Raw genomic sequence first — 23,385 nt, forward strand, 5'->3', positions numbered from 1 at the left:
TTTAGTATGGAAGACAGGCTGTCCCAAGATACCTTTCAGAAAACCATCAGGCGCAAAGACATAGTCATACAATTTATTTGCATTTTTTTCCTTAGAACTAAAGGGAGAATATTTATTCATAAATTCCAGTTTCCAGAATTTGTTTCTTACTGTAATAAACTTATGTCCCAAGTTAATCAACCTCTCTGAACTTTATTTTGGGCATTCAGTTGTGCAAAACACAATTTTGGCACAAAAGATACAGTGGTGGTGTGTTCCTGATTATTCTTTTCCGTAAGTAATTTGAAAGAATAATCTTATCATGTTAATTTTGAATATAGCAGAAACGAATAAAGTGTAATTGCACATGTATTCCAAGTATAAAAGATTATTTTTAAATACTAATAAATACTACTTTTTTTTCTGAAGTACTTTTTGCAGTTTTGTGCATATCAACAAAAATAATTCAAACTTTTTCTTCATTTTCTTAGTTTGTCTGAATTGAACTCTGTCCTACCATTTCAGTTTCCATATACCACTCATTAATTAAACACAGCCAAGTGCTTCAAGTCTTACCTATTTATGTCATTCACAGGATAATGCCAAAATCAATCTTGTTATAACATTCAGAAGAGTCATTAAAACAATGTACCTGGTGGGATGATAATGGCTTATGGAGCCAGCCTTTTTGTGCTCATTACCATTATGATTTTCAAAGAAGATAATTTTTGTACCATGTCTGTTCTCATCAGTTATTTCTAATGAAGTTAATATATGTAAATACAGTAAATTTCAGGTTTACTGAAAATCAGCTGACCTCTTTTTCTCTTTTGCATTTTAAAGAATTTTTTATATATATATAAAATGGATATGTAAAAATGTCCCTGTACCTAAATAACCAATTTATAGATTTCTTTATCATTAAGCATTTTACCAAATACACATTTGAGCTGGTAATGTTTTACTTCTCTGACCATGTTTGCCTTCAGAGTGGAGAAGACACTTCTGCAATAGTATCAAGACTGTTCTTGTTGTGGTCTGTCTCTGACTTCTGATGATTTTAAATTGCTTTGTCACTCTTGCCTGTGCATAGTATGTTCAAAAGTCTGCCTGAAAAAGTGCCAGTTTTCTGACATTCTGAGAGAAAGGAGGCCAGGGACTGGATACTTGGCCATTTTCAAAAAGAACCATAGTTCAGGACTTCCTTCAGGCATTTGCTTTCTACTGCATCAGTTTTACGCTAAAATATTTCAAGTGTTCGATGCAAAGGCTGTGAAGATGCATTAAAACACAAGGGGGACAATCATACTTCTCTTTTTTCTTCAAACAAAATGCACGTTTTAGTGCAGTTGGGTTTCAACCAAGAGCACACGTTAGTTTGGCATGAAGGAAAGAGGCAATGAGGGATTGAGTTACAGGAAAGTCCTTCTGTTGAGCCTTCTACATTCCCTGTTCCTTCTTCTACCAAGGAATCCAGATCTCTGTCCTCCACCCACTCACAGGACTCATTCGCAAGAACTGATTAACAGTAGTAATGATTGTACAAGCACAGGCAGTTAATTGCGTTCACTGGAAAAAAGCAACCAGAAGTAATAGTTTTCTTTCTCCCACTTGAAACTCCCTGTCCATATCTTCCATTCCCAGTCCAGCCCAGCCTGACAGTCCCTTCTTCCCTAGAGCTTCAAGATCCCCAGCTCAAAGTGTGGAGGGTAAGCCTTCTCCTCCAGTGCTGTACACCCAGCAGAATGTATAAAAACCCCACATCAGCTTGGCCAGGAGTCCTCAGTTCCACCTGCTGTTGGCTGCCATAAGTAATCTACCCAGCCCTCTTTATCAGCTTCTCACAGGGTCTCCCTGGCCCCTGCACTGAGTAGATAGAAAACAAAAGGAAACAAACCTATCCAAGGCTGCACTTGCCAAAATGATCAGAGGGATGAATTGTCTCTCCTATGAGAACAAGCTGAAAGAGGGTTTTTCAGCCTGGAAAAATAAAGTTCTGGGGAAACCTTACAGCAGCCTTTCTGTAGTTAAAGGGGGCTTATAGTATGGGGATAGACTTTTTTTACAAGGGCCTGTAGCAATAGGATGAGGGGTAATGATTTTAAACTAAATGAGGGTAGAGTCAGGCTAGATATAAGGAAAAAATTTTTTTATGATGACAGTGGTAAAACACTGAAACAAGTTACCCAGAGACATGGTGAGTTCCCCATTCCTGAAAACATTCACTGTCAGATTGGATGGGGCTCTAAGTAACCTGATCTGGTTGGAGATGTTCCTGCACATTGCAGGGGGAGTGGACTAGATGGTCTTTCAAGGCCCCTTCCAACCAAACCAGTCTATATTTTTATGAAAAATCTACCCATTAAACCTATGAAAGTTTAAAACTCAGGTATGCTAAAGGGGGGAAAAAAAACCCACCATGTTTCTGTAAGGCGTAAAAAGAGAGGGATTTTTCTCCTTCCCCAGAGCTGCTCCCCCGTGTGTCTGAGATGCACCATCCCCCCACTTTAGGTCTTTGGAGATCTTAGGAGTGCTAATATTAGCCTTGTCCACGATCTCAGACTTAATTGAAAAAGGTTCTTGGTTATGAAAAGACATGTAGATTTTCCAGACCAGTAGTCAGCTAATTAGAAGAACTTTACCTTCCTTAAAAGAGAGGCAGCAATCAAGAGCTACAAAATGAATCAAGGCTATTTCAGGTCAATGACTCCCAAGAGTTAAGGAGATTATGCCCACTTCTCATTCTAGACATCTGATCCAAAGGGACAGCCTTTGAGTCCTTGTGGCACTTACCTAATGCTAGACCGCTTTCTCTACCATGTAGTGAGCTGATTTCTTACATAGGACAACCTCACAAAGGGCCAGATTTTCTAAGTCCAAATGAAAATACTTCTACTTTGAGAGAGGGAAATGGATTACTGATCTCTAGCACTCTCTCGTAATTGCAGCCTTTTTGCAGAGTTTTCAAAAGAGCTTAAGAAATTCCCCACTACCTATAGGATTTAGTCACTTAACCTGCTTAAGTGTTTGTGAACATTTTGTTAGGTATCTGCCAAAAACTTGCAGCCTGGCCTTCCATTGCTCTTCATATGACTTTTGTCACATTCATTTTGAAAGAGTCCAATCTCTTCAAACCAAAGAGGCATAGGCAGAATGTTGTTGAATTTGCATTTGAGAGGCTATACAGCAAACTCCTGTGGGCCAGGAATATCTTATGTTTTATGGAATTTTATGGAATCCTTTCAATTCTCTTCCCAAGTATTTCCTCGCTCTTTCTTAAAAATTATTCTGATATATTGCTTATTGTACTGACTTTTCATATTTTCCCTAGAAGCTGTACATGTTTGAATGACAATGTAATACCTAACAATCTGTTCATTCTGCAAGTCTACATAAAACATCCATTGGCATGCAACAAATTCTAAACTGTAACAGAAGCTTTGGATGTTTTTTTTTTCCCTTCCTTGGAATTTCTGGCATGGCACAGCATAGTACTCCCATATGGTCCTGCAGTTGCCTATAAGAGCATTATTAACAGCACTAAGCTAAAATTCCTAATTTTAATATAACACTTAAGAAATTGCCTTAGAAAAATGGATTACATGCACTTCTTTTTTTTTCTACTGTCAAGCAAACATTTCAGATGTTTGTCTCACTTGTGTGTGTCTCACTTTCAGATCTCGTCTCACTTTGTGTTCCTGAACACCCACCAACACTTGTCTCTTCTGCCAACTCTGAAGTAGTCTGATGCAAAAATAATACATTACATCACCACAGATTTTACCTGTTGATAGCATACAATTCTTTATCAAATTCAAGTTGAAAATTATTGCTTTATGTAGCATTTGTTGGAGTCTGGGCATGCAAACATGTTGCTAGAAAAATACATCAAACCTTAGTAAACCAAAATATACAGCATTTCTCAAAACTTAAAACCACTCAGCCATATCTTAGCTGGTGTAAATTGGCACAGATCCCCCTGAAGTCAGCAGTGCTGTGCCAGTACATCTAGTGTGTAGGGCTGGTCCACAGTCATTTCCTGACACTTCGCAAAGGTATTTTCCTGTGTTGCTTTGCTTTTAATCTTATGCCAAGGATTTTCTTTTTCCAGGGTAGAAAGCCTGGATTTTTTAAATACACTATTAAATAAACATTGTTGAAAATGTCTGCAGTACCTTTTCAAAGCAGCGGGTGGCACTTGCAGAGCAACAATGTTCTGCGGTTTAGCTTATTTTACAACAGTTGCTTTGTCCTTGTCGGCAAATGGGATTTCATGGGCTGTAGCATTTAGACCAAGTTCACTCTGACTGAACTGAATTATTTTGTCTGCCTGAAGTCTTTCCTGCCAACAGCAGCAGAGAAGAGTGTCAACACTTGTGGAAGAGAAGCACTACCTGCAGATTTCCTAATTCTGTGGTCATATCTGTGTAAATAAACTCAAAGAAACGTGGGAACCAAGACACAAGCTTTATTCATGGTTTAGTAGCAGCAGGTATTTTCCATCCAAAACCTTTTCATTCAGGAAATACTATTGGGAATTTGCTGACCTGCTACAGCAGTTTAAAGTAATGTGCAAGAATTCTTTAAGGTGTGTTGCTGAAAACATATTTTAGAGTAATCAGATGCTATTAGGTGATTTCGGACATTGTCGTATGCTAAAAAATAATGTTCTGTAGCAGAAAGCTGTATGGCACTGTGATTTCTGCATTGAGTGTACTTATAGGTGGCTTAGAGAAGTAAATAAATTAATAAATAAATGCTAATAAAGATGCACTGAGGGTGTTCTCACAGTACAGTGCAATCTGTAATAAAAAAACCCAGCAGGCTAAACAGATATACCCTAAAATAACCTCAGTAGAGTGTACTGTACTTACTTAATTTCACATTGTCTGATTGAGTAATGTCTTTTGTATGTTAACACTGCTTATAATTTCCTCTGCAACATTCAAGAACTCGGCAGGTATCACAAGTTTTAATTGCCAGTGTCATTCTACACCAGCATGAGGCATCCAGACATTATTAAACAAAACACTGATCATCAGCCCCATTTTCTGTTTGTACACTCCCACTGCATTTGCCTGGTGTGCTATGCAAATTTGGAAAATTAAATGGGAAGTAGTTTAGTTCATTTATCTAATACAGAAATAAGGATTCTAAAAATTCTATTCTAAAAATCTATAATAATGTTTGATTTTCTTCAGCATGCATATTGACATATGTGTGTTGTTACTTGACTGACTACTGACTCCTCTAAATATGAGAAATGGATCAATTGTGCTTATCTAAAAATATTTTCCTGTATTGCTTCTTCTGAAAGAACTCATGATAAATTCACCAGTGTTCTGCTGAAGGAAGGACTCCTGATTCCTAAAGAGAAAGGAGGACCATTATGTTCAAAAGTCATAATCCTTGGAAGTTCCTAGGTTGTTTTGTGAATTCCATTTTGGACCACTGAGATCCCTAGGCACCGAACTCTAGGATCTCATATACGCCTATGTATTCCTGGATTAAAGAATGGTTACCTGGCTGCAACCTAAATTCCATCACAGTCCAGACACAGACAGGATTGTAAAAAAACCTTCCAAACTTCACCTAAGCTGCAGTTTCATTGGGTCTGCTTAGACCAAGGTCAGTGCCCAAGAATGTCCTGTCTCGGCTGCAAGTTTCACAGCTAGTCCTGAAAATAAGTGAAGGAAAAGTAAATGCACTCTGCATAAATAATGTGATGCAACACCCTGTTCTGATACCTTTCTCCATTACTATGACTTCTTAGGCATGGAGGGGAACCATTTGAGGAGCAACTGAGGTCACTTGATCTCTTCTACCTGAAAAAGGAGTGAGAGGAAACCTCATCAAAGTCTACAACTTCCTCATGACGAGGAGGGGAGGGGCAGGCACTGATCTCTTCTCTGTGGTGACCAGTGACAGGACCCAAGGGAATGGTCTGAAGTTGTGTCAGGGGAGGTTTGGATTGAATATTAGGAAATGGTTCTTCACCCAGGGGGTGGTTGAGCAGTGAACAGGCTCCCCGGGGAAGTGGTCACAGCACCAGCCTGACAGAGTTCAAGAAGCATTTGGGCAATACTCTGAGGCACCTGGTGTGACTCTTGGGGTGTCCTGTGCAGGGCCAGGAGTTGGACTTCATGATCCTTCTGGGTCCATTCCAACTCAGCATATCCTGTGATTCTATAGTCCTTATATATTTGTTCAAGCATCGCTAAATAAAATTCATGAACAGCTTTGAAAATGCGAACAGAACGCAGTCTTTTCTCTCCCATCTCAGTGGCTCCAGACGTGCGCTCCTTCTACAGCTTCCCTTCATCTCTCTGGCTGATGCACCTCTGGCTCTGTGACAGCCAAATACCACAGTACAGCACTGTTCTTCCACAGCCCCAGCAGACAACTACAGCATTCATTGAAGGCATCAAGCACAGGGGATCAAACCATTTCCAGCTGGGGTGGCAAAGGGATTTAGCAGTGTTTTTATGCAAAACATACACCACTGTCTCCTTTGTTAGTCTTGCTGCCTAGAGCGAGGCTTCAGCAGTCCCTGGTAGTGTGTAAGTAGCCCTTGTCCTAGATCTGCCAGCACCTTTTCTTTAGATATTCTTCTTCTTGCTGGTACTAGGTAGTTTAACATTTGGCTTGTAGCAGCACTAAGTGACTGCTCAACATCCTTGTGGAGTCTTTGGAAATCCACAGACTCCTCATTTCTGCTTTTCCAGGGCATGCTTCCTATTTTGTTGATGACCTGGGTGAATTTCCTTGCTTGAGCCACAACCTTTAATGCCAAGGTGTTTTGTCACCTCATTTAAACACTGAAAAGAAGTGGTCTATGACAGATAAGGAGCTGTAGAAAATTTCAGGAAAATTTGCATGACTCAGCTTTTTTTACTGAGATCAGATGAGCAAGAACTAGAAATTTGGTAGAAAATTAATGTTTCCTATGTTTGAAATCTTTTCAATTTCTAAGATGCTAACAAGAATTGTTGTTAGAAATAAATGGACATAACACATTACTAGGCAGCACACTTTTTTTCTCTCTGATGTTTCATGTAGTTGCAGTTATTCTAAAGCATTTCTTTTTAAAAGGAAAAAAGAACTGAAACAAAACTTACGAGTTTCCACCCTCATTATTCCCATAACCCTGAGCCCTAAAAAAATTATTAGCTGACATCTTGTAAAACAGGTGCTCCTGTGGTTTAGAAGCTTCTTTCTGCAATTCTGCTATGGGAGAAAAGGTTACACAGGATTCCACTGACATTAATTTCATTGACATTAGAAAAAGAAAATATGTGAAAGAGTTGCCATTGCTTTCAGCATCATCAGTTATATCTAAATCCATAATAAAGTACAATGCTGATAAATTCACTAAACCTGTGTCAAGATACTGCAAATGAGTTAAAACCTACACAAATATGTTTCAATATATGACATATTTATACCTACAGTATATTTATTATAATGGTATGTTACTTCCCTGTCTGACCATTCAGGAGCCCCTCTAGTAGTCACTCTTCCATCACCTGAGCTGACCCCAAGGCCCCTTCACAGCTACACACCCCACATTTACACAGTCACACCAGGTTCCCTCATCAGGTCCACCCCAGGTTTCCCACAGCAGAGTCTCAGACATTCAGATCCTTAAAATAATTTAATCTTGCTACAATAACTGAATAGCAAAAGAGCAGCTCGAGCTTCGTGCCTCCATGGAGAGAGCCCAAGCAAAAGCACCCTGGGCATTTATACACTCACAGTCTAAGCAAGCTAAAGTCTGGAGTCATCAGCTCCTGCCATGTCTTTGAGTGCCACAGGTCCCTGTGTCCTTCGTTAGCCAAAGGGTCATCAGTTCACAGCCTCTTGCCTTGGGCTCGGGCTCCTGCACCTGCACCCCCAGAGCTCAACCTGCAGCTCACACTGCAGCTGCACAACCAGCTACCTGCACTGGATGTATTCCTCAACAGATATATCTCATACTATGATTTTCAGTTTATTTTTATGTTAAATATATACAGCCAATGGAAGTTTTTCTTGTTTATATTCAAATATTCTACAAGTTTATTACTCTTTCTGTAACCTTAACTGAAATTCCAATACCTTATTTTCCAAACTACATTCTGAAGTGTTGCATACCTCATTTCTGTTTCCAAGTTGCAGGTTGTTAAGGAGCCCCCAGATTCTCAAAACAGGGGTGTTTTCCATGTTATTACTTCTACAGGCTGTACAGAGATGGTCTAGGACATGAGAAAGGTTAAAGGGGCCACACTTGAAAGGGCAAGGGGTAGGAAAGGGATTGTAGCTTGCTGTTACAGTTGTGGTTTAAAAAGCAGTATCCATTTTATTCAGTACAGCCAGTATAATTAACAAGTTTTTAAGGTATTCTCTAGGCTTCTGTTTCTCTACAAAGTAAGATCTTACTGTGACCCAGAGTCAATATGAGTCTTGAGAGAAGTTCTAGCAAAATTATTTGTCAAATTACTCTGGATTTGAGCTAGTGTTTTAGAAAATTTAAAGAACATTTAAAGAAATGTGCTTAAAGATTCCATTTCAGATTGATCAAAACCAGGACACAGATTGCTAAGAGTTTTCCAAATCTCTCTCAACCATTTTCTTCAAGATAACAATCTCCAAACAGACAGATTTAAGTCTTACAGTGTGCCAGAGGCTTTCTGTTCATCACAGGTGCAATTCCTGAGCTAAATTCTTCAGCTATGGTTTGCTCCTTGATTTGCTATGTTTGTTAATCACTTGCTTGTTTTTTCATGTATCTCAGTCCTTTCCTTTTACATTCAGGAAGTCCTGTTCACAAGAAGATTCCTGAAACACTGTTCATGACCAGAGTCAAGCATAAGCATATTTTGCTCACCATATTTTTTCTCTGCATGTGTGGGAAAAAAAGACATTGAAATGATACATCTAAGCTTTGTTAGCTGGCTTTTTTGTACAATCAAGGCATCTCCAGAGTGTGATCCAGCCTAGTCAAAATCCAAAGTGGAGAAGGAGTAGCAAAATGGTGTGATTTGGCCAATTGGAGAAGGAAAGAAAGGTGTAGTAAATTAAATTTGTGCTAGCCAACAAAACTATCTGCTTCTTTCTACACAGAACTACCTAAGGATTAGGATTGGAAGGCCAAAAGATGTACATAAGCATTTTGGTTTTTTCCCACCATCCTTTTCATGCATTCAGCATCATAAGATTTAATTGGTCTGTCCGATACACATGCTATATTTTAAGACAATTAAAAAGTATGCTGTCTTTTTCTTAATTTTATAGCTCCGTAAATCTGTTTTCAGCATCAGAGCAAGAAACCTTCTGGAAAAAGAGACAGCAATCAATAAAATTCTAAGGTAAGAGTCAGATGTGATTTGATATTTTTTCGAGTGTCGTCTGATTTCTCACAGCCTTGTTTGTCACGAATGTTACTGGATGTGTAATATTCATAATAATGTATCCCTTTGTAGGACATCTGTTGCCTTCATCATTAAAGATATATTGCTCTTTGGCTATTTTATATGCTTGAACAGCAAAAAGAGAGGGATTGTACTTCTTCAGTATGTATTTGAATTGTGTCATGCAGAAAGATCATGTTTCAGCTCTTTTCACTTCTTCTTTCTAAATTAACCAAAACATGTCTCTTCATAAGGGGTGTTATTTTACCTAAAGAATTCCAGCCTGGTTCTTGCAAATGTCTGCACATAAACATTTGCAGGGATTGTGCACTAGAAAACATAGACTACAGCTAATCACATTCCATGTACGAAATGGACAGTGAAGATTTCCGAACTATGACTTCTGTAGAAGGATTTCCTGAATGTTTTAATAATGATCCATCCTTTTACATCAAGTAAGTACTCAGCACTGTAAGTGAATAATGCAAGCCTCAGTCTCCAAGACTCATTTCTGAAGTTATCACGTAGGTAACTCGGTGCTGCAGTTTTTCATGCCACTGTTGGTTTTACATTAGAATGACTGTTCTCAATATAAGGTGCATTATTAATGCAAACAATGTATAGGTCACTTTTTTTAATATTTATATTAACATTTTATCAGTGAGAGGTCCCAGGCAAATACACAGTATCAACAGGAATAACTGATCTGAAATGTACAGATTAAGTAAGGCAATGTTTTATGAGGAGCAGTGAACTAGGGGTTCAGTGTGAGTTCTGAATTTTCAAGTTTCTTGAATACCATTTGAGAAGTTTTACAGCTCTGGTTCTTTTTAATGCTCTATAAGAATGCAGCACAGGGAGAACTTTAGAAATTAATGTGAAACTTTTTCTGTCTTTAAACCCATGTAATGACAACATAAAAAATCACTGATTCAAATGAATACTTATTGTAAAAATATCAGTGATAAATATAAATGCAATACCATAAGTATTCAATCTTAACAAAATTTAGTGCACTATTTGTAAGCATTTCTTTCAGTTGTGTGCCTTGATTTTACAGGAATTACTGTTACAGATAGATTAAGCAAAATACTTTTAAAAATGCAGGTTTAGATATGGGCATCCTCACAGCATTTCAGTAAAACATTTGTAATGAAATTCTGTGTTATATGAGAACTGTGAAATGTTATTGATGCCTCCAGGGTTACACAAATGTCAGGTTTTTTGGTGTGTTTCATACACTGAACTGCAGAGAAAAAAACGTAGACAAAGGAAAAAACCCTACTTCTAGATATTTAAATATTTTTTTAAAAAACCCTGATATTGTAAGAGTTCCATTCTTTCTTAGATAGGAGAAAAAAATTAAATCCTGGAAGCTGAAATTCAGAATTCTCCCATCTGCACAGAACTTTCGCCTTTTCAGGAGCAGTCTGAAACAGTGGGAGGATAATCCAAGCAAACCATTGAACTTCACTAAGTTCTCAGAGTTACAAGGACAGAACCAGAAATCAATCCTGCCAGTTTCAATCCTGCTGGATTCCACTTGGTCCTTCAGATCACGGCTTCTGCCAGTCTCGTGTGTAAAAGGACTTCTCATCAATTCACCTGAGTTCCTCTGAAAAAAAATTTCAGAGGCAGAAGAATAAAGTTTTCATTTACTAATCTAGTATTTTATTTTTAATTATCTGTTTACTCTGTTAATTTAATCTACATTTACTGAATTTTCTAATCTATTTCCCGGATCATCAGCAATGAACTTTGAGAAACAGAGAAAAGGAGAGAACTTCTGTCAAGTAAGAAAAACATGGATCGCATGTCCTCTAATGCTTTCTTGAGCTGCTTGTAAGTCATTTACAAAGAGTCTTACTGTCTTCCTGAGAAAAAGAATAAATACTGTTTATTGTTCCTTGTAATTGCCTCAAAATTGTTACATAAGCTCTGATCTATGACACTTGCAATGCATCTGTTCCAGCATAAGAAAACTGTGTTCATGGCATATCTGGTGGGCAAACTGATAGAGAGCATTGCCAGTGATGTGCTTGACTGGTCCTGAGCACTACCAGTGTTCCCACTGTTGATTATGGGGAGTTTTACAAACAGGAAAATTCAAACTCTCAACATGAGAGATTTTTGTTCTTATTTTTGCTTTAGTTGTAAGTGCTGTAAACTCCTTCATAAAATTAGGTGACTTTCAGCTACTCAGAGTATCTGACAAAAGAAGAAACAGCATTTATGCCAAAAACAATAAGAGATAACTCAGAATGTCACTTCTGAAAAGATTGCTTCTAGCATCATTTTAATTTTTCGTCTACCTGAATTAAGAAGCATTTATCTAAGGCAATACCTCTATGTAGGTAAAGCTGCCCGTGGGCAACTTCAACTTGATAAAATTGCTATGATGAAAGGGTATTTTAAGTCTGTTCTAACCTAAGTCCACCTCTGACCTTTCCCCCCCACACTTTTTAAACCTTGCCAAATTATTTTTTAATCAAATTGTGAATGTTTCAATATAACCAACTGTATAGAAGGACTGTGCATTACACATAGGTACCTTCATGTTTCTCTTGTGTATCCTTCTCTATCCAAACCTCATTTTTCCCTTTTATATGCTGAACTGCAGCTTGACATCTTCTTCCCCAAGAGGAGGAAGAAGGACATCAATAGCCCTTGACCACCAAGAGAGACAGATCATGCACTCCTGGGTGTCTCACCTGCTCATCTGGTGTTACATTATGCAGCAAAACTGATCTCTTGGGTCTCTTTGTTTCCTGCAGCTTTCTGGGTCTCTTTGTTTTCCTGCAGCTTTCTTGCCACACCCCCAGGGAAGTATCTCATTTCTAACCATCCTTGTTTAGAAACCAACCTTCACCTTGCCTCCTTTAGGTCTTTGTGCAATTAGGCATGGGAACCAAGTCAAGCATGTAGCAACTACTGTCCTGGTACTTTGACTCTGATCAGTTCTTTGCATCTGACACTGCCAGTGTCAGAGCAAGAAGGCCTTAACTCTTCACATAAATCCAATCTGAGGTGAGATCTTCAACCATGAAAAATGAAATAAAGTAAAAGTGAGTTAGAGACAGTTAGAACAACTTTTTCAAAACAAGATCCCATTTAATAGTGCCTCTGAATTGCAAACGGCTCCATTCCTTTCTGAAAATTACAATGCATTTCCCTCAGCAGCAATAACCACTTCTAGCAAATTTACTTTCTCCTGTATATCTTCAGTGCTTCACACTTTTCTCTCACTCTGCATTGCTGTGAGCACTGCTTCTCTTAAAAGCAAGTTTTGTGCCTGTGGTTCTTCTGACCCTCATTCCTTGCTCGATCGTTATCTACAAATGGGGTCTAGTCCTTTATTAGTCCCACTGGCTTTCTGAAGTAGAGAGAGTAGAGCAGGTCCAGTCAAAATGTTGAGTATAAATCACTTCATTCTCTCCAGTGCTGAGGATAAGTTGTAAACAGCACAGAATGGTGGGGAAAATGAGCAAATTAAAAGTAGTCTCACATAGTCCAAAATATAATCAAAGTGTCAATAGTGCAAAACCTCATTCTGGTCTCCATTAAACTGTGCTTCACAGAATCAGAGAATGGTAGAGATTGGAAGGGACCTCTGGAGGTCATCTGGTCCAATCTTCCTGCTCAAGCAGGACCACCCAGAACAAGTGGCTCAGCACCACATCCAGACACTTTTTGAATATCTCTACAATGCATATATATAAAACATATTTTGTGACAGGCTGGGAAACTGTTTTTTTTTTTTTTTTCCAATGGGCAGCTTTTTATTTGCTGTTCATTACAGCTGATGCTATAATCAAACTGTAAACTGATGCTAGAGGTGTGCAACAGGATTTTCACTGTTCTAGACAAGATTTGTCTGATGTGTTTCCTGGGCCTGAGGGAGTAGCATAACTCATGCTTAAGTGGAATGTTCAGTTTCATAAACAACTAACTGAATGCAATGCATTTATCTTTTGTTTGAAACTGAGACTGCCATGGGGGAGGGCGGGGAGGGAGGAAGGGAGAGAGGGAAGAAAGAATTGCTTGAATTAAGTATCCTATTCTAGTTTGTTAATATGTTAGAAGATAATTCAGACTTTGTTCATACAAGTATTTCTGCAAAATACAGTGATTTCTAGGAAAGCTATAAATTTATCTCTAAATAAAAGTCTCTCTGAACACTAGTACAGAGAATGAGCAAAGATATTTTCCAACCTAAATGATTCTCTGATTCTATGATCCTAGAAGATATACCTTTGGTACCCTCTATTAGAAATTTGCCTGTGTTAAATAACTGACTTGTATTAGTTAGTTCTGAATCACTTGCAACAAATTTATTGGCATATATTTTATGTTTTCTCTCTTAAGAGTATGAGTTCTTTCTTTGTAACTTTGAGGGTTTGACCCCATGCATTTCTCAGAACAAATGTTTCAGGTAAGTTCCATTGATGATTGTTGTCATCCAGTGAAAAATCCAGACTTAGTCACCACCTTCCTAAATCTCTACGAATGTATGCCATGACTGAATTTCACCTGCCTGATGCAAAGACAAACAAAAAGAAATGCTGCAATGCACATGTCCATTGGTAAGAAGTTACTCTGTTTTATGGGGTTTGTGCCAAATGAACACCATGTTATGGATCACTGCAAAGCACAATTGTGGAGTTATTGGGCTATGGAGTCTCCAAAACTGCAGGTATGGAATTGATCCCATTTTGAGAGAGGTGGTAGACTGGATGCCCACTTGAGGTTTCTTCTTCTGCATTGCTTTTATTGATTCTTCTACAGTCCAATAAAAATTGTTATTATACTCCTGTGAGAGGAGAAGCTTAAACAGCAAGGCAAGAATGACAATCAAGAATAAAAATTGCTAAAGGAAAGTAAGTCTCCTGCCATAGCTCAACTGCCTGAGCAGTCACTAAAGAAAATAAGTGACTGGGTTTTTTGCTTTAGAGACATATGGAAGGAAACAAGAAAAAACATGGAAAAGAAAAAAACTGACTTAGCCAAGTTGCATTAATAATCCATTTTATTTCACCAGGCAGATTCAGATTTCTTTAAAAAATAGTATCTTTTTCCCCCAAAGAACAGTAGTGTGGCTGTGGTGAAAATGTGCATTGTGCTTGCTATTCAAAAAGTGCCTTATTAAATTAAATTTATAAATGAACGAAAGAAACTCTACAATGCCTCTCAAGTGGATTCCCTGTGAATCTTAGGCTGTCACATTTAGCTATATATTCCAAGTTAGATGGAATTATAATGAGAGCATAGAAAGATTTAGTAAGGATAGAGAGTCATAGAGAGTGACAACAGTGCTGAATGAGGCTGATAACTACACTGAAGTGCACCACACTACTGAGGCTTCAGTGTGAGCACGTTTCAAGGAGAACAAAAGTACACAGCAATATATGCAGTTGCTACCGTTACTACATAAATACTCACTCATTAAAATAATACAGAAAAAAACCCCAAATCAGTGTTACACTGGAATGCAGGATGAGTAAATACTTGTTGTGGAAAGGATACCTGACTTAAAAATCCAAGCGTGCGCCACATGCTTACCCTCTGCAAGAGATCTCCAAATTTTCATTAAAGGTATGGTATTTTGAAGTATTGATCAAAACCTTTAACATTTTACATTTGGTCAAAGAATGTTATGTGAACACTCTGTTCACGACTTATTTTTCAGGAATTCCAAAGCATGAAATAGTTTGAAGGACTTCAGAAATGTGGACCTCCTAATTGGTTGCAGGTAATACAAACTATGTGGTACAAGCTATGTGGTATTGCAGTATTGTCTTGTTCTGTGTGATCTTCACCTGGCTTTCTGGTAACCTAAAAAATTGCATTTTCTCTTTCAGGATACTTTATTACATTTGCACTTTTCAAGACAGATTTGGAGCATGTGGTTTGCAGCTGCTGAATGGTGTTCAGAGTTCTGCAAGGTGAGTACAAAGTCCAGAAGCTTGACATATTTATTTTCTTTTCTCTTCTCCTTTGTTTCATACCTTCCTTATTCCTCCACAAGTGAAAGTGAACCTATCTAATATTTCAGAGGAGTAGTATAGGAAGATGAAAAGGGCAATTTTAGCTAAAAAGGGTAATTTTGCCTCTCTTGTTTGAAGAAAGATCAAAATATTCTGACCAGCTACAGTTACATAAAAATGTATCAAGGCAAGTAAAACATTTTTTTAAACTCCAATTTTCAAACCACATAGGACTGATTTTTTAACACTGTGGCACACTGATTGTGCCTGGTTTGGGATTCAACTCCAGGCAGCCAAATCTGCCTGTGAGCTAAGGGATGAACTCTACCATCTAGTTGACAGAGCTGTAATCAATAAAGGTTATGGAGCCCGGTGAGATCTTCAGCTGACTGCTTTGTCTTTAGATGCCCACTTTATGGTTAGTTTAATACCTTCCAAACATCATTAATTAAATTAACTGACCAAGCATTCAATGAATCTGTTCACATATGGACATACAGTAATGTGTGGGATGCCAGAGGATGTCCAAAACATCCTCTGGAAGATGGCAGGTAATATAGAAGTTTATAGGTGTATTGTACCCTGCTGGAGCAAGGCAAAACACTCGAAGGCATGGCAGGTGGTGCTGGCCACCTCTGTCCAACCAATTTAATTGAGTCCTACATCTCCATTGGCCGTGAGTTGGCTAAAGGCCTGCACACGTGGCTCACAGGCAGGCACTGAGAGTAAGCACATACATGTACATGTCTAAAGTGAGAACATAAACCCTACTGCAGACTTTAAAAGTGGCAACTCTGCAATTCTGAAAAATTTATGGCACCTGCCATCTTTTTCAAACGTCCCCAAAGATCTGCAACTCTAGGTGTCTAAGCAGCTGAAAAATATCCAGATTCTGAGTCAAAAGGATAACTAAGCATGGCTTTTACTAAGAGTTCATACAAGGAAGATTAATTCCCATGGCACTAATTCCCATGAAGTGGAGAATGCCAGGAGAGAGGCTGTCAAAAGTAGACAAGGCCTTTTCAGCACAACATCTTTTCCTCTGGAAATACAAAAAAGTCTCTTTGGAGTTACTTGATAAAAATTTCTGATCTCTGTGCTAAACAGCTAGTATTTCATTATTTCTCTGTTGACTTCAGAAGAGCTGCAGGGCTTCCAGAGGTAATGAAAATGAGGCAATGGGTATAAATGCTAAATATAGATTTAGGAATCTAACTTAGAGCTCATAAACAATACTAAGCCTTTCTACAGGTGTTACTCTTTATGCATGCCCATTCTGCCATAGTATGCCCATAGTATATGACTATGTCTATTTCATAATATTATTAATAATCAAATAAGCCGTCTCGTTCATTATTCCGGTAAAGAATTTATTGCTTGAGCCTTTAAAGTTTTCTTTTATTATGGACACTAAGTGTTTATGCAACTTGGAATTCAAGTTTCTGTGTACAAGAACATGAAAAGTTTATGAACAAGTTACTTTTTGATGTCAAGAAAATAATTTTTAGCTGTTAAAAGCAGAGCATAATAATTTATATCTACAGGGGGAAAAAGAAATAAGTTACCCTCTTTGCCACACCAAGAAGCCTCTATAGAGAAGGCAGACCCCAGAACTTTTCATTGTCTCTGCAGGGAAAAACTGGATTTTAATTTTAATGGAGTTAGATAGGATCTATTTTTAGGATATAATTGTTTTCTTTTTTGCCTTTTTTTTCAATCAAAAATTGCAAAGGTATTCAAATATCTCAGTTGCTTTCAGACAGTGTTATGTGGTATCATCCTCCACAGTATAATGCTTAAAATCGTTTGATATTAAAATGTTCATGATTTATCTAAGATGAGCTGTGTTTTATAAGACATGCAGTAATTTTCTTATATGTCATGATGCTTTAGTGCAGTGTAGTGTAATCTAATGCTTTCTATAACAAGTGTAGCACAATGTATTTTTCTAGCATGCTAATCTGATTGGCAGTGGTGACACTGACAAGCATTCTAATGTTCTCATTTTTGTTCCAGATATCACTTTGCATTGCTGCTTGTATCATTTATGTGTTTAAATCCAAAAGATGAAGAAAAAAGTGGAGAAGAGTGAAAAACAAAGCCACAGTGGGGAAAGAACATGCCATGGACACCTTCTACCATCAAGCATGGTCATTCCATGCTGTCAAGGCATTTATCTAAGCCTTACAGTAGACTGGCAAATAGAGTGGTTACACAAAGAGCATATAGTTTTTTTCATCTTTTCAGAAAAAATGAAGATTCAGTTCAATAAAAAGTATGGAATATTACCAGCTGGGTCTTGTGTTTTTCTAAATGGTCTCATAACACAAAATGAGCAATAAGGAGTGTACAGTGTAAACTTCAAATTGAATCATTCTGGAAAGTTAAAATATGTTTCCAGTGTTGAAATTCCATTTCTCAGCCATCAGAGGGATCTGTGTGAGCTCTTTTATTGGAAACCTTTTCTTTTCTTAAGCAAATCAATTTCATTGTAGCCATCGAGATAAAGATACGTATGCTCTGTTCAGCTGTGTCACACTTACTGGCCAACAAATACTCATTTCTGCCAAAATGTGTAAAATGTGTTTCCCAAAATTAAGCAAAAAACAAAATGAACCATGAGCAAACAAGTGAGAAAACCCACACAACAAAGTGCTACAAGTTGAATGCATTCCCAAAGAGCAGACACTTCGTATTACAGAATATCAGCAATGTGCAGCTTTTCATTTCAGACCATGTATGGTTCCAGTTATTTTGAGCACTCCAAGTTATGTTGTAGGTCATAAGTATGTGTGTGCAGCCCTAAAAGGGACTAAAATTGCTGTTGTACTTGTTCTATTCCCTTCTTTATTGCTGAGAAACTGGTTTTACTGATGGTTAGTGCATTGCTTGACCCCTTTCACACTTAGTGAAGTCTTGAGGGATGAAAAATTCTACAGCAAACTGAACAAAAGTCATAGATGGCCCTTGCTAAGGCATGGAGAAGGTTCATTGGATGACCAGTTGTGTTGCAGAGCGGGGGTCCATTGCTTTGGACATATTTTCCTGGAAAGTCGATTGCTCTTGTATTGTTATTCTCTATTGCTCTTGAAGTCCTTGCTCCCCACAAAGCCAAGATGATTTCTCTGAATGTGCTACCTCTGAAATTATCATTTATACTGAAAACTCTGTGTCTTCATCTTTACATTTCTTCATAGGGCCTGCACTAGACAACGCATGCTGAGTGGATCATTTGAGGGGCAGCCAGCAAAGGAAAGGTCAATACTTAGTGTCCAGCATCATATACGACAAGAACGCAGGTAAAAATGGACAGAAGGGATGGTTTTAAAATATTCTTAAAATAAAGGTGACAAAAGGAATTAAATTTGAGCAATCCCTAACATATGTAAAGCCAAAACTACTTACTTGTACAAAGAATTGAATTCTACATTCTTCCTTGTAACCATAATGAAATTCATTGTACTGTATAAATGGAAAAAATGCCTTTTTATTTCAAATGTCATTTCCTTTGCCAACTACAAAGCTATCAATTTAAAGATCAGAAGGACAGAAATTGGCTTATGTTAGACCAGATTGAAAACAATTGAAGAGCATATAAGCTTCTGATGTTAGCAAGAGAAAAATGATAAGAATTTGAGATATTGAGTGGCTGAAGAGCAGTGCTTAATAATGGTCATCTTATAAAGGTCAAAATTTCATCTTGAGATGTATTGTTAAATTGATTATGATTGTTTCAGGTCACTGAGACATGGTTCAAATAGCCAGCGAATCAGCAGAGGAAAATCTCTTGAAACATTGACTCAAGATGTAAGTCCTCATAGAAATGCTGGTTTCAATTTGAAAATATAAGAAATAAGAATAGGTACTATCAAATAAATGCTTGTGTAAGACTCATTTCTGTTTATGAACTTGCTTGCAATTTGTCTTTTGAAATCTTGAAAGGAAGTCATAAGACAAATGCTGTAACTGCTTTAGAATTATCCTCAAAATAATTGACATGATTATTTCACTGATAGACTTACTGTTTTTGGAATGCTTGCTGAGAGATTCACTGAATCTGCAGACACTGCATTGGGAACACAACGATTGCTACCCAGGACACCTTAAAAAGTGTTAACTCTGAAATTAGACAAATCATTCAGGCTGGCAAAATAGCACTTCAAAATTTCTGATGGAAGTTTAGCAATATTTTCCAAGCAGCAGAACTGTCAGACAAACGGACAAAGACTAAAAGGGAGAACAGCAATCAAGGATTTCACTGTGGTATAATTTCATGTAGTTAAGTGCATTTTCATTTCTGCAAATTCTTATGTTTTGTGGATCTCTGTGACAATGAAAAGTCAAGGGGCAATATTAGTCACCCCATTTCCAAACTATCTCAGTCTTTAAAGGTAACTAAAGCAGATGTGGCTTTGCTAATATACAATAGTAAGGATAACACCCAGCATTACCCCACCAGGGGTGCTTCAAAGACTCACATAACTCAGAACAGTAGTGCTGATTGTTCCCTCCACTCCATGAGCTCAGACGGCATCCTGCCTCGCTCCCTCCCTCTCCCTCAGCCCTGCACTCAGCAGTCACTACCTGTATGATCTGCATGCCTCTCAGCCTGGCAGCCATGCAGCAGGCTTGAGAAGCTGAAAGAGAGTGTAAAGCCTTTTCTTTCCTTGTCTTTGCCCCTAGTAACTTTGATGGTATTCATTCCAGTTCAGAGAGATTGGCTGGACTTACAGGACCTCTGTTTTTTAAGTTAAACGTTAGATTGGATGGAGCCTCAAGCATGAAATTAGAACTGAAATTAACCTTGATGAAAATAAGGAGCCTTGTGCTGTAGATAGAAAATACTGTGCAATATGCTTGACTGAGTTGATGTGCATTACATTTGGAAATAAAGATCTTTCATTTGAATATTTCTATGTAAAATACCATATCTTGCTTTCATCTGAAACATTAAAAAACAACCCTCAGACCTCGATTAAAAGGAATCATTTTGCTTCTAGCACTCCAACACAGTGAGATACAGAAATGCACAGAGAGAAGACAGTGAGATAAAGATGATCCAAGAAAAAAAGGAACAAGCTGAAATGAAGAGGTATTTAAAAATCAAAAGTCTGAGTGCATATTTTCTGTATTAACTACTCTCTGTATGAAGTTAAAAGTATTAAGAGTCAACATGAAGAAAGGAACAAAGTGTAAGGGATAGTTTTGCCAGGCATAATGTGTAACACTTAATAATTTACGTTTTTTCAAAAGGAAAGTCCAGGAGGAGGAGCTGCGAGAGAATCACCCGTATTTTGATAAACCCCTTTTCATAGTTGGCCGTGAGCACAGATTCAGGAACTTCTGCCGAGTGGTGGTACGGGCTCGCTTTAATGCGTAAGTTCATTTCATAGCAACATTGGCTCCAATGGGTGTTTACTTCCATGTCCTTAGAAATCAAGTTCTAACTTGATTTTCATTTACAAGGAAAACTGCATATAGTGTGGTCACCAGACAAGCTGGCAGCCAGTTGTGTGTGGTGTCGTCTTGCTGTTGGAGGAAAGGAAGCAATAAAATGCTGTGTAAGGGCAGATGTGTTTGAGCAGTCTATGATGCTGAGGTGGACAATACTGTGGGGAAACTGCAGGCATGAGCTGAGAGGAAAGGCTAATGCTTCCCACTTTTAGACCTTTGGGAATCAGCTTGCTATTCTCTTCCTGTTCCTCATCATAAGGTGAGAAATTTTTATACACCAACAGTTACTCATAGAACAGAAGGTGAAGAGAAATGAATTGCACCTATGCTCACCCAAATACTCTCTAGCCCATAGTTAGGGACCCAGAATGGAATGGGGAGGTGTTCAGCTGTGGGAGATAATAGGAGAAAAGCTGAAACATGATGAAAACCAGGAGGACTCAGCAAGTAAGCTGTAGGTATATGTGAGTGTGGCATGTACAAGCCATGTACAAGCAGCTTGATATAAAATCATCTCACAGCTCTTCTTTTAAACCTCTGTCTCTTGCTGGCGCCCTGATTTTAAAAGGTTAATGCATGTCATCTTGCAAAGAGACAGTGTAAGATAGCTCAAGGCTATGAGCTTGGCACTTAGAAGGACTGGTTTCAGCAGCTGCTTTACCACTGATTTTCTCTGTGCCCTTCAACAAATTACTTTTAATTAGCGTAGCAGGATGGTTAGATACTCAGTTTTAACAATACGTGTATTTAAGGTTCTGCCACCTTTGTGGAGACGTGTCCTTGAGTTACATCCCCACTTTTCTATGCAGCTGCTAACTTGATTGTGGTGCACTGGTCCATGAAGCAGTTGCAAATTAAAACAGAAAAACAAAACACACAAACAGTCAATCAAATCCACTTAGCAAGTGGATTGCCTCTTAGCATTGTGGAGTGCCCAGTGGTAACAGGATATTTATATTAAAACAGTTTAAATAAAATATTTGCAATTACAAGAATAAACTGATTTTCTTAAACAGTCTTTTTTTTAATTTACTTATCCTACCTGCTTTATTTGTTTTCTCATCTAGCTTACCAAGTAAGATATTTTAGATACCTTTTTCAAAATTACAGGATACATATTTTCTTCTAGTAAAAAAGGCTGAGGAATGCTGCTATGTACAATGTAGGGAGAGGCATGAGTCTAAGAAGCAAAAGTCATTGGATTCAGTGGAAAGGCACCTAATCCAGTATGTTCTGTGTACTTACTGGTGTTAAGTGGGTGAACCTGGCCTGTGGAAGATGTTTCTTGTTCTCCTTGTATGTCTTGTGCATTCCTGTAATTCATAACCATGAAATCTGTCTGGTGGTAATTCCTCAAGTGTGTTCAGTCCATTTTTCACTTTAAGCTCAGCAAGGAAGTATTGGCAATTTCACATCCCGATGGCTAGAGCCCTCCAATGAAATATAGGATATGTCACTGCAGATCCTGTCTTGGCATGATTTCCTGTGGGAGTTGGAAGATAAGTAAAAGTGCCTATAACCAATGGGCCAGGGGAAACTTCTTGGAAAGTATTCTTGTAGCTTCTCCCACGGCAGTCATTCTACTTTGTATGAAATTGATAAATAATTGCTGCAGCAGGAACTTAACTCATGTTACCTAGATACGTGCATATTACTTACAGAGTTGTTCTCACTCTTTGACTGCCTAGTGGTGTTTGGATATGGTAGGTGGAGGACAGCAATTACATGGGAAAATTCAGATACAGAGAATATAAAAATATTAATCAGAAAAAGATTAAAGAAATAATAAAAGACAAGAGCTTGTGGAAGGATTTTTGTGAGAGTGTGTGTGTGTGTATGTGTGTGTGTGTGTGTGTGTATTTTAACTGGGGATATCATACGATCACAGAGGCATAGAGTGGTTTGAGTTGCAAGGGGCCTTAAGGATCACCTAGTTCCAACCCCTCTGCCTTGGACAGGGACACCTTTCACTAGGCCAGGTTGCTCAGAGCCTCATCCATCCATGGTCCAAGAGGTTTTGAAGTAAATGTGAAGAGCATTTTGGTACATAAAATTTGGTACATAAAATAAAGCAGGTTATCCCCCTTATTCCCAAGAAAATTACAAGATTAAGTCCTTGTTTACAAATTCAAGACCCAAAAAACTGTCGGTTCAAAGAATCTTAGGGGAATTACAGGTATGCAATGAGTTAAAGTGATACTATCTATGTTGATAATATGACTGAAATTGCATAGAATTAAATGAAACTTATACAGACATTTAAAATAAAGACAAGATAAAATGGAGCCTTGATTTTGGACAGAAATTACTTTGAGTTGACGGATGCATGGTGTAATTATAATGCAGACAAAAATAAAATGTAAATTACTGTATCTTTTCTTCTTTTTATAGTTCTAAAACAGATCCTGTTACTGGAGCTGTGAAAAATACCAAATACCATCAGCTTTAGTAAGCACTGCAAAAGTAACTTTGCTTGATCACATAAGCCTGCAGTATAAGTGTGTGTGCACACATGCATGGATGTGTGTAAATGTGCATGCACATGTGTATGTCTCTCCCCCCCCCACCCCCCCACCCCC

General features: G+C 38.1%; 1 protein-coding gene across 6 annotated transcripts in view; it reads left to right on the forward strand.

Moving 5' to 3' along the window:
- The window catches only part of NALCN (sodium leak channel, non-selective), a 238,893-nt gene that overhangs the window by 185,601 nt on the left and 29,907 nt on the right, over window positions 1-23,385 (forward strand). For 5 of the 6 annotated variants that reach the window (XM_017733360.1, XM_008633570.2, XM_017733456.1 and 2 more), the window contains 6 exons: window positions 9,253-9,326; window positions 18,550-18,651; window positions 19,090-19,159; window positions 20,353-20,444; window positions 20,606-20,728; window positions 23,198-23,254. In XM_017733360.1, the coding sequence (XP_017588849.1) occupies window positions 9,253-9,326; window positions 18,550-18,651; window positions 19,090-19,159; window positions 20,353-20,444; window positions 20,606-20,728; window positions 23,198-23,254 (518 nt within the window). The remainder of the gene's footprint in view (window positions 1-9,252; window positions 9,327-18,549; window positions 18,652-19,089; window positions 19,160-20,352; window positions 20,445-20,605; window positions 20,729-23,197; window positions 23,255-23,385) is intronic. The other variant, XM_017733412.1, reaches the window with a different exon arrangement.

The sequence above is a fragment of the Corvus brachyrhynchos genome, unplaced genomic scaffold (assembly GCF_000691975.1).
Source record: "Corvus brachyrhynchos isolate BGI_N302 unplaced genomic scaffold, ASM69197v1 scaffold1120, whole genome shotgun sequence".
Lineage (NCBI taxonomy): Eukaryota > Metazoa > Chordata > Aves > Passeriformes > Corvidae > Corvus > Corvus brachyrhynchos.